Below are 15553 nucleotides of genomic sequence, written 5' to 3'. Positions count from 1 at the left end.
AGAAAAGGTGTGAATGAGGCGTAGTGCTGGGAGATTGGCCAGGTATCGCCCTGTGCACAATACTGGTGGTGCCTCAGTGCCCGCTCTGCAGCCCACCAGGATGAGGCCTGAGACCCTACAGATTGTACAGAATGGAGGGTCCACGCCTCCTCTGCACACGCTCCATCCCGGAACCTTTATTGGAGGTCGCAGTACACCGGAAGCTCGGGTGCTGCACAGCCGGAAGTCCGCTCCCGTAGGTAGGCCCGTGTGGGAGAGCGCAGCACCGCCCTACTGGAAGTCGCGCTAAATTTGACCCTTGTTTTTAACGATGCACAGACAGAATTTTAGGTCCCCGAACTCCTCCGGCTGCGGAGAGGGGAGCCCGGGGTCTTTCCGAAGCCCACCGCCTTACTCCGGCCCCATGCTTCCTCCACCGCTGCCGGCCTGGGGGTACGGCAGTCCGCACACACCCGGCTATGGCCCCAGGCCTCCGAGGCCTCATGGCAGCGGGGGAGGGCACTCGTCGCCCTCTGAGAGCCCTCACGGGGGCAGATACAGCGGCCCGTCCCCAGGTAACACTCCGCCGCGGCGGCCCAGCCCCCGGTACAGCTCGTCTCCATACACCAGGTCTCCCGGAGGAAGCGCCCAGCATTACCAGCAGCACGGCCGCGGCTTCTCCTCTCCCAGGCACCCCGCGCATTACCAGGTAATAGGGAGAGCAGTTACCCCAGAGCCTGTAATACCGTCCTTCCCCAGTGGCAGCGCTGTCCTGTACTGTTACCCTATAGTCCTATAATATTGGCCTTTTCCCGATCACAGCGCTATCCTGTACTGTTACCCCTGAGTCCTGTAATATTGTCCTTCCCCGGTGGCAGCGCTGTCCTGTACTGTTACCCCTGAGTCCTGTAATATTGTCCTTCCCCGGTGACAGCGCTGTCCTGTACTGTTACCCCTGAGTCCTGTAATATTGTCCTTCCCCAGTGATAGCGCTGTCCTGTACTGTTACCCCTGAGTCCTGTAATATTGTCCTTCCCCGGTGATAGCGCTGTCCTGTACTGTTACCCCTGAGTCCTGTAATATTGTCCTTCCCCGGTGGCAGCGCTGTCCTGTACTGTTACCCCTGAGTCCTGTAATATTGTCCTTCCCCGGTGGCAGCGCTGTCCTGTACTGTTACCCCTGAGTCCTGTAATATTGTCCTTCCCCGGTGGCAGCGCTGTCCTGTACTGTTACCCCTGAGTCCTGTAATATTGTCCTTCCCCGGTGATAGCGCTATCCTGTACTGTTACCCCTGAGGCTTGTAATATTGTCCTTCCCCGGTGGCAGCGCTGTCCTGTACTGTTACCCCTGAGTCCTGTAATATTGTCCTTCCCCGGTGGCAGCGCTGTCCTGTACTGTTACCCCTGAGTCCTGTAATATTGTCCTTCCCCGGTGGCAGCGCTGTCCTGTACTGTTACCCCTGAGTCCTGTAATATTGTCCTTCCCCGGTGATAGCGCTATCCTGTACTGTTACCCCTGAGGCTTGTAATATTGTCCTTCCCCGGTGGCAGCGCTGTCCTGTACTGTTACCCCTGAGTCCTGTAATATTGTCCTTCCCCGGTGGCAGCGCTGTCCTGTACTGTTACCCCTGAGTCCTGTAATATTGTCCTTCCCCGGTGATAGCGCTGTCCTGTACTGTTACCCCTGAGTCTTGTAATATTGTCCTTCCCCGGTGACAGCGCTGTCCTGTACTGTTACCCCTGAGTCTTGTAATATTGTCCTTCCCCGGTGGCAGCGCTGTCCTGTACTGTTACCCCTGAGTCTTGTAATATTGTCCTTCCTCGGTGGCAGCGCTATCCTGTACTGTTACCCCTGAGTCTTGTAATATTGTCCTTCCCCGGTGACAGCGCTATCCTGTACTGTTACCCCTGAGTCCTGTAATATTGTCCTTCCCCGGTGGCAGCGCTGTCCTGTACTGTTACCCCTGAGTCCTGTAATATTGTCCTTCCCCGGTGGCAGCGCTGTTCTGTACTGTTACCCCTGAGTCCTGTAATATTGTCCTTCCCCAGTGGCAGCGCTGTCCTGTACTGTTACCCCTGAGTCCTGTATTATTGTCCTTCCCCGGTGGCAGCGCTGTCCTGTACTGTTACCCCTGAGTCCTGTAATATTGTCCTTCCCCGGTGGCAGCGCTATCCTGTACTGTTACCCCTGAGTCCTGTATTATTGTCCTTCCCCGGTGGCAGCGCTGTCCTGTACTGTTACCCCTGAGTCCTGTATTATTGTCCTTCCCCCGATCACAGCGCTGTCCTGTTCTGTTACCCCTGAGTCCTGTAATATTGTCCTTCCCCAGTGGCAGCGCTGTCCTGTACTGTTACCCCTGAGTCCTGTATTATTGTCCTTCCCCGGTGGCAGCGCTATCCTGTACTGTTACCCCTGAGTCCTGTAATATTGTCCTTCCCCAGTGGCAGCGCTGTCCTGTACTGTTACCCTATAGTCCTATAATACCGTCCTTCCCCCGATCACAGCGCTATCCTGTGCTGTTACCCCTGAGTCCTGTAATATTGTCCTTCCCCGGTGACAGCGCTATCCTGTACTGTTACCCCTGAGTCTTGTAATATTGTCCTTCCCCAGTGGCAGCGCTCTCCTGTACTGTTACCCCTGAGTCCTGTAATATTGTCCTTCCCCGGTGACAGCGCTGTCCTGTACTGTTACCCCTGAGTCCTGTAATACCGTCCTTCCCCATTGACAGCGCTGTCCTGTTCTGTTACCCTATAGTCCTATAATACCGTCCTTCCCCCGATCACAGCGCTATCCTGTGCTGTTACCCCTGAGTCCTGTAATATTGTCCTTCCCCGGTGACAGCGCTATCCTGTACTGTTACCCCTGAGTCTTGTAATATTGTCCTTCCCCGGTGACAGCGCTATCCTGTACTGTTACCCCTGAGTCCTGTAATATTGTCCTTCCCCGGTGGCAGCGCTCTCCTGTACTGTTACCCCTGAGTCCTGTAATATTGTCCTTCCCCAGTGGCAGCGCTGTCCTGTACTGTTACCCCTGAGTCTTGTAATATTGTCCTTCCCCGGTGGCAGCGCTGTCCTGTACTGTTACCCCTGAGTCTTGTAATATTGTCCTTCCTCGGTGGCAGCGCTGTCCTGTACTGTTACCCCTGAGTCTTGTAATATTGTCCTTCCTCGGTGGCAGCGCTGTCCTGTACTGTTACCCCTGAGTCTTGTAATATTGTCCTTCCTCGGTGGCAGCGCTGTCCTGTACTGTTACCCCTGAGTCTTGTAATATTGTCCTTCCCCAGTGGCAGCGCTGTCCTGTACTGTTACCCCTGAGTCCTGTATTATTGTCCTTCCCCGGTGACAGCGCTGTCCTGTACTGTTACCCCTGAGTCCTGTATTATTGTCCTTCCCCGGTGACAGCGCTATCCTGTACTGTTACCCCTGAGTCTTGTAATATTGTCCTTCCCCGGTGACAGCGCTATCCTGTACTGTTACCCCTGAGTCCTGTAATATTGTCCTTCCCCGGTGGCAGCGCTCTCCTGTACTGTTACCCCTGAGTCCTGTAATATTGTCCTTCCCCAGTGGCAGCGCTGTCCTGTACTGTTACCCCTGAGTCTTGTAATATTGTCCTTCCCCGGTGGCAGCGCTGTCCTGTACTGTTACCCCTGAGTCCTGTAATATTGTCCTTCCCCGGTGGCAGCGCTGTCCTGTACTGTTACCCCTGAGTCCTGTAATATTGTCCTTCCTCGGTGGCAGCGCTGTCCTGTACTGTTACCCCTGAGTCTTGTAATATTGTCCTTCCTCGGTGGCAGCGCTGTCCTGTACTGTTACCCCTGAGTCTTGTAATATTGTCCTTCCTCGGTGGCAGCGCTGTCCTGTACTGTTACCCCTGAGTCTTGTAATATTGTCCTTCCCCAGTGGCAGCGCTGTCCTGTACTGTTACCCCTGAGTCCTGTATTATTGTCCTTCCCCGGTGGCAGCGCTGTCCTGTACTGTTACCCCTGAGTCCTGTATTATTGTCCTTCCCCGGTGACAGCGCTGTCCTGTACTGTTACCCCTGAGTCCTGTATTATTGTCCTTCCCCGGTGGCAGCGCTGTCCTGTACTGTTACCCCTGAGGCTTGTAATATTGTCCTTCCTCGGTGGCAGCGCTGTCCTGTACTGTTACCCCTGAGGCTTGTAATATTGTCCTTCCTCGGTGGCAGCGCTGTCCTGTACTGTTACCCCTGAGGCTTGTAATATTGTCCTTCCCCGGTGGCAGCGCTGTCCTGTACTGTTACCCCTGAGTCCTGTATTATTGTCCTTCCCCGGTGACAGCGCTGTCCTGTACTGTTACCCCTGAGGCTTGTAATATTGTCCTTCCTCGGTGGCAGCGCTGTCCTGTACTGTTACCCCTGAGGCTTGTAATATTGTCCTTCCCCGGTGGCAGCGCTGTCCTGTACTGTTACCCCTGAGGCTTGTAATATTGTCCTTCCTCGGTGGCAGCGCTGTCCTGTACTGTTACCCCTGAGGCTTGTAATATTGTCCTTCCCCGGTGGCAGCGCTGTCCTCTATTGTTATCCCACAGTCCTGTAATACCATCCTTCCCTGGTGACGGCGCTGTCCTGTAGTTGCCCCACAGTCCTGTTAACACCTTCCTTCCCCGGTGACAGCGCTGTACTGTATTGTAACCCAGAGCCTATAACACTCGTCCTTTCCCAGTGATGGTGTTACTGTCACCCTGCAATTCCTGTAATACAGTCCTTCCCTGGTGAGTGTTGTCCTGTACTGTTGCCCTACATGCCTGTAATATAGTCTGTCCCTTGATCACAGCGCTGTCATGTACTGTTAACATATAGTCCTGTAATACTGTTCATCGGGGACTGTACTGTACCGTTACTCCAGAGCCTGTAATACCGTCCTTTCCGGTAACGGGGCTGTCCTGTACTGTGACACCAAAGCCTTGTAATGTTGTCCTTCCCCATCCCCCCCCATATCACTGTGCTGTCCTGTACTGTTACCCCAGAGTCCTGTAATACTGTCCTTCCCCAGTAACAGCGCCGTCCTGTACTGTGACCCCCAAAGTCTTGTAATGCCGTCCTTTCCCCCCCCCCCCCCCCCATCACTGTGCTGTCCTGTCCTGTACTGTACTGTTACCCCAGAGTCCTGTAATATTTGCCTTCCCCAGTGACAGCGCTGTCCTGTACGGTCATCCTATAGTCCTGGAATACCGTCTTTTCCTGGTTAGGGCGCAGCACAGAGTAGCTCATTCTGCCGACGTATACTTAATATGTATAGAGACCATAGATATTGCTGTGTTTTGCAGTGGAATTGTTTGTCCGTTTGCATCGGTCCTTGGTGATATAATCCGAGTGCTGGTGAGGTTTTAGCCCCCATAACTTTATCACCTGCTTGCTGATGTGTGTTGGGGGACCATGACTGATCAGGGAAAGTGCTTTGCATGCTAGGGTCATACAATCTTGTCTGTGGGTTGTGTAACTATTCATACTACTAGGCATGTTGGTAAAAATGTACCCCTTTTACTAAGGGGCATGGTATGACAACATGCGCAAGCTGCGTTTTTTGCCGTGGTTTTTGGTGCCGTTTTATCAGAAAGTTCTCACTTTTGACTTGCCAGTAAAGTCTGAGAATTCAGATTTGCTGTGCACACGTTGCAGGTTTTTGTCTGCAGTTTTTGTCACAAACTTCTGACAAACTGCAGTATGTTTTATCTTTTCGCGTTTTTAGTCACTGCATTTCTCAGTAGTGATTGGAGGACTTACAAATCAATCCCCCGCCAACTCGAGGTCGGCAGGAGATTGATCGCTGGTATCTGGCTGGATTTCGGTCCCGATATAATTATGAGAACCAGAATCGGGCGCAAAGGGATAGGAAGGAGCAAGCGCTTCATACTTTCAAATTCACTGGCGCGGCTATACGCTCCCGTGGCATCTCCTTCTTCTTCCTGGGCCGCTCATTAGGCTCATGCTTATTCACGGCTTCTCCTGCCCACCAGCGTCTGTGATTTGTTGCAGGCAGACGCGCCCCCATGATGAGTGACCGCATGTGTGACGCTTCCAGTCACAGACCTGGTCTGTGGGTCTATAGAGTCCAATAAAAATTTAAAAAATTGGCAGTGTCCCCCTCATATTATGATACCCAGCACAGATAAAGCTACGGCTGCAGCCCCCACCCATGCGCTTATCTTGGCTGTGTATGAAAGTAGGAGGAACCACATGCGGCTTCTTTTTTTTAAAGAAATTATTTAAATGATTTTAAAAAAACTGCGCCCCCCCACCCCTCAATTTTGATACCCAACCAAGATAAAGCCAGGCAGCTGGGGGCTGGTATTCGCAGTCTGGGGAGACTCATGTTTATTGGACCCCCCCAGCCTAAAAGTAGCAGCCTGTAGTCGCCCAGGATTGTCTCATCCATTACATGTGATAATCCCAGCACATTACCTGCCTCTTCCCGATTACCCTGGTGCAGTGGTAATCGGGGTAATAAGGGGTTAATGCCCTAGTTTAGGAATGGGAGGTGTTATGATTCAGGGACCGAGGAGGATCAAAAAATGTGTAAACCCAAAAAGTAACCAGAGTGGCTGGAACCTTAACAGACTGCAGACCTAATCCTGACACACACTAGAAGTAGCCGTGGGATGAGCCTACGATGACCTAGTCATCTCGACACAGCCGGAGAACTAAATATTCTTACTGATAAAAATATAAGAAAAGCTAATCTGCATCGAAGCAATCCCCAAAGATATAGATGGCCCTCCACATGTAATGACTACGGTGATATAGGAAAACACAATACAAAGCTAGAAAACAGATTAATTAAAGATAATAATAATAATAATTTTATTCATTTATATAGCGCTATTAATTCCACAGCGCTTTACATACATTGGCAATACTGTCCCCATTGGGGCTCACAATCTAGAGTCCCTATATGTATGTCTTTGGAGTGTGGGAGGAAACTGGAGTACCCGGAGGAAACCCACGCAAACACGGGGAGAACATACAAACTCCTTGTAGATAGTGTCCTTGGTGGGATTTGAACCCAGGACCCCAGCGCTGCAAGACTGCAGTGCTAACCACTGAGCCACCGTGCCGGAAGATGAGGCCCAAACTATCTTTATAGGAAAGGATAGGAAAGAGCACTGTCTGCAGCCGTAAAAACCCTAAAAAAATGTCAGCATGTCTGACATGACAAAACCCTGAGACCACACGGCCTCTCCCCTACTATATCAGTACTCTGATGGTACTGGGATCCAAAAACACTAATATAGATGAGGGACTGCAATTAACCCCTTCACGACCTTGGACGGATCTATCCGTCAAGGATCGTGTCCCGTTAAGCCCCGCCCCCTGCCGCGGGCAGGCGGCGGTCGGCACACACATCAGCTGTTTTCAACAGCTGACATGTGTGCCTGCATGTTGCGAGTGAATCAAAGTCTGGCAGCGAGATCTATATGCACGCGGCCATGTTTTTTACTTACCGCCGCCCCCATCGGAAGTCACGTGAGTGATCACGTGACGTTCGGTGGTTGCCATCGTAGCACAGGGTCATGTGATGACGTCTGCAGCTACGAAGTTTCACTTTCGTTTTTCCTCGGCACGGAGCAGAGGGAAACCGGAAGTGACTAAATCTGTGATCAGCAGATAGATAAGAGCGATCGGTTTGCTGATCGCTATAGCCCCCTAGGGGGACTAGTAAAATAAAAAAAGTAAAAAAAGGTTTTAAAAAAATAAAAAAAAACAAAACCTTAAAGTTCAAATCACCCCCCTTTCACCCCATTGAAAAAGGGTTAAAAAATAAATAAATATACACATATTTGGTATCGCCGCGTTCAGAAATGCCCGATCTATCAAAATATAAAATCAATTAATCTGATTGGAATTTTTTGCCACTACGCAGTTTACCAAACGCCAAAATTACGTTTTTTGGTCGCCGCATGTTTTCCGCAAAATGCAATAACAGGCGATCAAAACGTAGCATCTGCGCAAAAATGGTACCATTAAAAATGTTAGCTCGAGACACAAAAAATAAACAGCAACTGAGCCATAGATCCTGAAAAATGAGAAAGCTATGTGTTTCGGAAAATGGCGCAAAACGTGCACCACTTTTATTGGACAAACTTGTGAATTTTTTTTAACCCCTTAGATACAAGTAAACCTATACATGTTTGGTGTCTACAAACTCGCACCGACCTGAGGCATCACACCCACACATCAGTTTTACCATATAGTGAACTCAATGAATAAAACATCCCAAAAACTATTGTACGATCACACTTTTTTTGCAGTTTTTCCACACTTGGAATTTTTTTGCTGTTTTCCACTACAATATATGGTAAAACCTATGGTTTCATTTAAAAGTACAACTCGTCCTGCAAAAAACAAGCCCTCATATGGCAAGATTGACGGAATAATAAAAAAGCTACGGCTCTCGGAAGAAAAGGAGCAAAAAACAAAAACTGAAAGTTCCCGGGGGCTGAAGGGGTTAATACCAAGCATGACAAAACACAGTACATTGCAGAATCATGGAGCTAAATATACAGACACTCCCAGCAGGGAATCATCCAATTTCACCAGGAACTCCACACAGGCAAAATAGGAATCAAGCAATAGTATCAAAACAGAAAAAAAACAGGAAAGTGGAAACAATAAGCAGAGGTACAAATACCAACTTATCTGAGGGGAGGTCTGGTAGAGAGCAGGGCTGGTTTCAGAATGTCCTTCACACAGGAAATCAATTGAGCATGGCAAGTACAGGAGAAAACTACTCAGTTACATAGTCCCAATCTGAAAGGCAGTCATCCACAGGTGTGTGGCTCTCATTCCACAAGTCAACTGCACCGCCAGCCCTGACCACAAGAGGGAGCCCCAAACTGGAAAATGTATTCACAAAAGGGATGCATCTGAGACCCCCCCCCATTACTAATCTGTAAGTGAAAGTAAATAAACACACACCAAAAATTCCTTTATTTGAAATAAAATACAAAAAAACCTTTCTCCAATTTATTAACCCCCAAAACACCGCTGTGTGTCCGACGTAATCAGATGTAACACAAATGTAAAAACAGACATACAGATTTCATATTGTAATAAAAAGATGACACAAGGATGTTAGAGAGGTTGCATATGGATGAGAAGCCAGCCTAACTCATGCTGCAGCCAACAATAGACTGCAGCACAGGTGATGGGCAAACTGCTAAATTATTGGTTAAACCCAATTACAAAAATGACTTTTAGCCCCCGCCGCAAAAAAAAAAATGGTGACCTGTACGGTACAGAGATGTTTGGGGACAAGCACTATTGTAAAATCTTCTTTTAATCTCAATTAATGCATATAGTGTTGTGAATAATACAGGTGTTTGTGGTTTGTGCTCTAACACTGGAGAACATATATTGAACATTTCTTTACATGATGATTTTTTTTTTTTTTTGAAGGGTTCACCCAGGACATCTTCACCATATGGTACCCCGCAAGGCAGAGGGAAAAGAATGTCTAATGATGTGGAAAACTATTACAGACCTTCAATGCTTGAGGACCCCTGGGCTGACCTAAAGCCATTATCCCTAGCTGACATAGACCAGCAACACAGCAATGAGCAAACAACATATACTGGTAAAAAAGGGCGGTATTTTAGCTAACCCCTAAAATCCAAAGCTTTTCCAGGTAGACTAAACCACAACTGGTCAAGGACACAGATTTGCACCTTTTTAATTTTGAAAACTTAATCTTTTATCAAATTTATTTTTTTATTAAATCAGATAACCTAAAATGTTTTTCGGAAATCTAGAGCTGTGGGAAACAGCAGCAAGGCCACCAGCAATGAAGAACAAGTTGTTCTGTTATCACCAGCGAATGTCTTGTGACTGTTTTACATGGGTTTCCAAGACTTGTTACTACTTAGCATGGGCTTTGTATTTAAAGCCTACATATTTTTTACTGTTTCTTCCATTTAATTGTTTTTATTTTTAGGCATTGGAATACAAAAAGGTTTCTAAGTCATTGTTTATGCTGCAAGTGTATAAGTTGTAAGCAATGTGATAGTTTTATTTATAAACATGTCATGTGGCATATTATCTTTTTGGTGTTTTTTATGCTTTAAGAACGTTATTGATCAGTATTGTAGAAAACAACTTTTCTCAGATATTGACACTACCTGTGTGCATAATTGGGATTTTGTTTAAAAGAGCGTTTTCTTGAGGCTCCGGTATTTAGGATATGTATGTTACAGTATATATTGTCCTTTTAAAATTTTATTTATGGATGACAGTTAAGAAATGTTTTTGTTAGAAGGGAAAACTGTTCCCTTAAATCTGAAATGAAAATAAACACAAACTGATCATAATAAATCGGAAACAAATATTTGAAAATAAGTAAAATTACCATTTTAGTTGTCAGAAGTGAATATGGTCATTGCACATAAATGTGTTTTAAAGTTATAGTAAATGTTTTTGCTATAGGGCACATTTCTTCTTTTAGGGACCACAATGTACAGTTGAAGCCAATACACTATTTATAAAGACACATCTGCATGTTGTTCTCACTATATGACATGAAATCAGAATAAACCTTTCCCGTTTTAGGTCAGTTACGAACCAAATTATTTAGATTTGCCAAATGTCCTAATGATGAGGGAATGTTTTAAGGCATTTTTCTTACTTTCTGCAAAGTCAACTGTTAACATACAGTTCATTAGTATTTGTTACAATTGCCCTTAAAGGAAACCTGTCTGTGCAATATGCTCCCAGAACCACGAGCAGTTCTGGGTGCATATTTCTATTAACTGCCTAACTGTCCTTGTATCTGGCAGCATACATGAAGAGATCTTTAGAAAAAGTATTTCTAAAGATTTTTTTTATCATAAGCTAATGAGGCCAGCCACTAGTCACAAGAGCGTTACTACCCTTGGCTAGTTGGCCCCCTTAGCATGTTAGCACACCCCTGTGGGCGTAGTAACATGCTAATGAATGCGCAGCGTAAGAGGCATGGTCGTGCTCACCTCTCGGCTGCCACCGCTGTTTTTCGGCTCAGTGGCATAATCAGAAGTCCTGGACTTCCAGTCATGCATACTGTGAAGGCGGGTGTTTGCGTCCCGGCTTCAAACTGGTGTAGTGCTCACTGAACCAAAAACCAGCAGTGGCAGCAGAGGTGAGAGCAACCATCCTCTGATACTGTGCATTCAATAGCATGTTAGGACACCCATGCTAAGGGGGCCGACTAGCCAAGGGAACTAGTGCCCTTGCGACTAGTCCCTGGCCTCATTAGCATTTGATAAAAGATCTTTAGAAATACGTTTTCTAAACATCTCTAGCTATGGTATTAGATGCAGAGATTAGCAATATGCATCCAAAATTGCTCATGGTTCTGGGTGCATATTGCACCTGACAGGTTCACTTTTTAAACTGTAAGACTCGGGTCAAACATTTTGGACATCCTTCCACCAGCTTCTCACAATAGCTGGTAGGAATTTAGGCCCATTCCTCCAGACAGAACTGGTGTACCAGAGACATGTTTTTAGGTCGCCTTGTTCGCACCTGCCTTTTCAGCTTTGCCCATATATTTTCAAAAGGATAGAGATCAGGACTTTGTGATAGCCACTCCAAAACATTGACGTTCTTATCCTTAAGCCACTTTGTAAACAGTTTGGCAGTATACTTTGGGTCATTGTCAATTTGAAAGACCCATTTCTGCTCAACTTTTGAATTCCTCATTGATGTCTTGAGATGTTGCTTCAGTATTGCCACATAATCTTCTTTCACCATGATACCATTTATTTTGTGACGTGCACCAGTCTTTCCTCTAGAAAAACACCACCACAACATGATGCTGCCACCCACGTGTGTCACAGTTGGGATGGTGTTCTTAGGCTTCAAAGCTTCTCCCTTTTTCCTCCAAACGTAATAATGGTCATTATGGCCAAACAGTTTAATTTTAATTTCGTCAGACCACAGGACATGTCTCCAAAAATTAAGGTCGGTCGTCTTGTGTGCATTTACAAACATTAATCTGGCTTTAGTATGTTTCTTTTGGAGTATTGGCTTCTTCTTGGCAGAGTGGCATTTCAGCCCATGTTGATACAGTACTTGTTTCACTGTGGATAATGACTCAATCTTACCAGCTTCCACCAGCATCTTCACAAGGTCTTTTGTTCTTTGGTGATATGCACAGTTCTGACAAAAGCACATTCATCTCTGGTTTACAGAACCCATCTCCATCCTGAGCGGAATGATGGCTGAATATTGCCATTTTATTTATACTTGTGTATAATTGTTTGTACAGATGAACATGGTACCTTCAGGTATCTGAAAATTGCACCCAGTGATGAACTAGATTTGTGCAAGTCCACAATTTTCTTCCTGAGATCTTGGTTGATTTCTTTGACTTTCCCATGATGCTGCACAAAGAAATCTGTCAGAAGCTTCCAAAAACATGACCTCATCATATGGGCTTTCCCATATTGCTTAAAGGCATAGTACGTTTAGTGTATGTAAACTTTTGACTTTGCAGAAAGAAATAAAAATGCCTTAAAACATTCTCTCTAACATTATTCTGGCATTTGACAAATATAAATAATTTTGGTTCCTAATTAATCTAAAATAAGAAAGGTTTATTTTGATTTCATGTCAGATAGTGAGAAAAACATGCAGATGTGTCTTTTTAGATAGTGTATATAAACCTCTGGTTTCATCTGTATTGTGCAGGATTATTTGTGAAGTCTTTAGATTTTTCTTATTCTTTTCTGGAGAAATTCTGCATAAAATGCATACATAAAATCTAAGCAATGAAAAGGTTTTTATTTTTCAGGCTTGCCTGTCAGAATAAAAGTACGGTAGCCTACAGGATTGTTAAATTATTTGGATTATCTAACTCCTATATTAGAAAATAATTTGTAAATTATGTAAACCAAAAACTAAACTACCATCACATTGCAAAACCAACAAAAACCACCTGCATCTTACACGGTCACTGCGGCCCCTGTAGTGATGTGCCATCATTATTCAGAGTTAGGAGCCATGATGTTAGTAGTATTGCTTTCATCCACCTTATTACATTGAACAGCACTGGAAATTGTGCTAGATCGTCATGGGATAACAACATCTGGAGCAGTGTTGTGTAATATGTAAATGAGCTTTTAAGATCTATGGGTTGGACACAAATCTCCCCAAGACTCTCCTGTCCGAGTTTATATTAACCCCTTCACAATCAAGTGCTGCTATGCTATGTCCTTGGCTGTGTCTGACCCATTACTGCAGGATGAAGCATCACTCTGATCAGCAAAAGCAGTCGGATTGTGCAACGATAAAGTTCCCTGGGAGCACTAGTAAGATCAGTAAAACGTAAAGTGTTTAAAACAAAGTTCAAATCACCCCCTCTTTGCCCCATTGAAAATTAAACCATAATAACATCAAAAACGCATATACTTGGTATTGCCGCTTTTAGAAATGCCTGATCTATCAAAATATTAAATCAATCTGATTAGTATACCTTGTAATGAGGAAAAAAAAATCCAAACTCTTAATTTGTTTTTTTTTTTTGGTCGCCACAACCCTGCATTAAAATGCAATAGACACTCAAGACCTCGCATCTGCGGAAACATGAAATAATTTAAAAACGTCAGCTCATGCCGCAAAAAATAAGATGTTCACGGAGTCCCAGATCCCGAAAAAAGAGAACGGGGTTAAATGAAAGGGGGTGTTACCTGTATGAGACATGTAGATCAGAAGAGAAGTCTGTCAGTCACTACATGTCTCTTACTGGTAATGCCCCCTTTCATTTAAAATGAGCTCTGGGGGCAGTCTCAAGGTAGATCTGTGTCCAACCCATAGATTGTACTAGATAATTTACATATTAAGAAAAGCATGGGTTTATTGGAAATAAAATGCTGAGTTACAGATGTCAAGGTATAATTTTATTCCACCTCCTATTACCTACATGCCCATATAGCTGGGATAAGAGAGATTATCCTACTGACAGATTCCCTTCAAGTAGTTGTAGCACATGTAACTACTTTTTTTCCCCCTATATTTATGTTAATACTTTAAACCAGAGCTCTGCAGGTCCAGTTTAAGAAATAACTTGCAATAAACTGACTTAAAAGGTCCAGGATAACAGCAAGAAATGCGTTTTTAATGGAAAGAAAAATATAACAAACTTTTAACCCCTTTATAACTGCCAATATGTCTTTTTCTACAGGAGTCATTAAGGTGCCTTTTATATGGGGCTGAGGAATAGGTTTAAATAAAAAGCACACACCCTGAAAGGCAAGAATGCTGTGGGTGTCAGCTGCATGCTATAGCGGACAACCTGATACTTTGGCCACAAATGTTTTGGGATTTTTAGCATTAATCAAAGGTGTTTAACTATTCAAATGCAATTGTCAATCTAGATGGCTCACAGAGAATCAAACAAAAGAATGTAAATGGTTAACAGAGGCAATGAGTTCTGTCCTCAATCTTCCCTCTAATTTTGTTGGGACTAAGGCGGGCTTTGCACGTTGCGACATCGCAAGCCGATGCTGCGATGTCGCACGCGATAGTCCCCGCCCCCGTCGCAGGTACGATATCTTGTGATAGCTGGCGTAGTGAAAATTATCGCTACGGCAGCTTCACATGCACTCACCTGCCCTGCGACCGTTGCTCTGACCGGCGACCAGCCTCCTTCCTAAGGGGGCAGGTCGTGTGGCGTCATAGCGATGTCACACGGCAGGCGGCCAATAGCGGTGGAGGGACGGAGATGAGCAGGATGTAAACATCCCGCCCACCTCCTTCCTTCCGCATTGTGGCCAGCGGCAGGTAGATGTTCCTCGCTCCTGCGGCTTCTCACACAGCGATGTGTGCTGCCGCAGGAACGAGGAACAACATTGTACCTGTCGCAGCACCGGCACTATGGAAATGTCGGAGCCTGCACCGATGATACGATAACGACGCTTTTGCGCTTGTTAATCGTATCATCTAGGATTTACACACTACGACATCGCAAGTGACGTCGGATGTGCGTCACTTTCGATTTGACCCCACCGACATCGCACCTGCGATGTCGTAGTGTGCAAAGCCGCCCTAAGAGTGAAAAAACTGTGCTATCTATGAGACCAGCGATCAGAGTGAAAAATATTTAAGTTTTGTAATGCTACTTGGGTAATAATGCAAAAGAAGAATTCAATAGAAAACAAAAAAACATTAAAAAAATTAACTTTTGCTGCTAAAACTGCAACTTTTGTGTAAAAAAAAAAACCCCAAACATACACAATTGGTATCACCAACCAGTACAACCCAGACTATAAAACTGCCATATTTATCCCATACAAGAAAAAATGAAGTAAAAGGCAATAAAAAGTTGTATAGAAGGAAAAACAAAATGTATCACAGAAAATTTCAACTTGTCCCAAGCCCTTGTACAGCCCTAAATAAAAAGTTAAATCACAGAATGACAATGCAAAATCAGATTTTTTTCTTTTCTTTTCTATTCTCTTTAATACCAGGTGCACGTGATCACATCGCCACTGGCTTCCTGCAGCGACTAGGCGATCACTTGTGTCTGCTATTAAAGAGTATTCACTGCTCCCCATGACCATAATCCTGGGTGTGGGGAGCAGTGAAT

At 45.4% G+C, this 15553-nt stretch overlaps 1 protein-coding gene across 1 annotated transcript; it reads left to right on the top strand.

Moving 5' to 3' along the window:
- Positions 1 to 245: 245 nt before the first annotated feature.
- MPLKIP (M-phase specific PLK1 interacting protein) lies at positions 246 to 10027 on the top strand. Its single transcript, XM_075316594.1, has 2 exons — positions 246 to 688; positions 9394 to 10027. Exons 1-2 carry the CDS (start codon positions 311 to 313, stop codon positions 9595 to 9597), a joined length of 582 nt encoding a protein of 193 aa, XP_075172709.1. The 5' UTR covers positions 246 to 310; the 3' UTR covers positions 9598 to 10027.
- Positions 10028 to 15553: the final 5526 nt, after the last annotated feature.

The sequence above is a fragment of the Anomaloglossus baeobatrachus genome, chromosome 6 (assembly GCF_048569485.1).
Source record: "Anomaloglossus baeobatrachus isolate aAnoBae1 chromosome 6, aAnoBae1.hap1, whole genome shotgun sequence".
Lineage (NCBI taxonomy): Eukaryota > Metazoa > Chordata > Amphibia > Anura > Aromobatidae > Anomaloglossus > Anomaloglossus baeobatrachus.
This window is presented reverse-complemented; position numbering and strand designations above follow the sequence as displayed.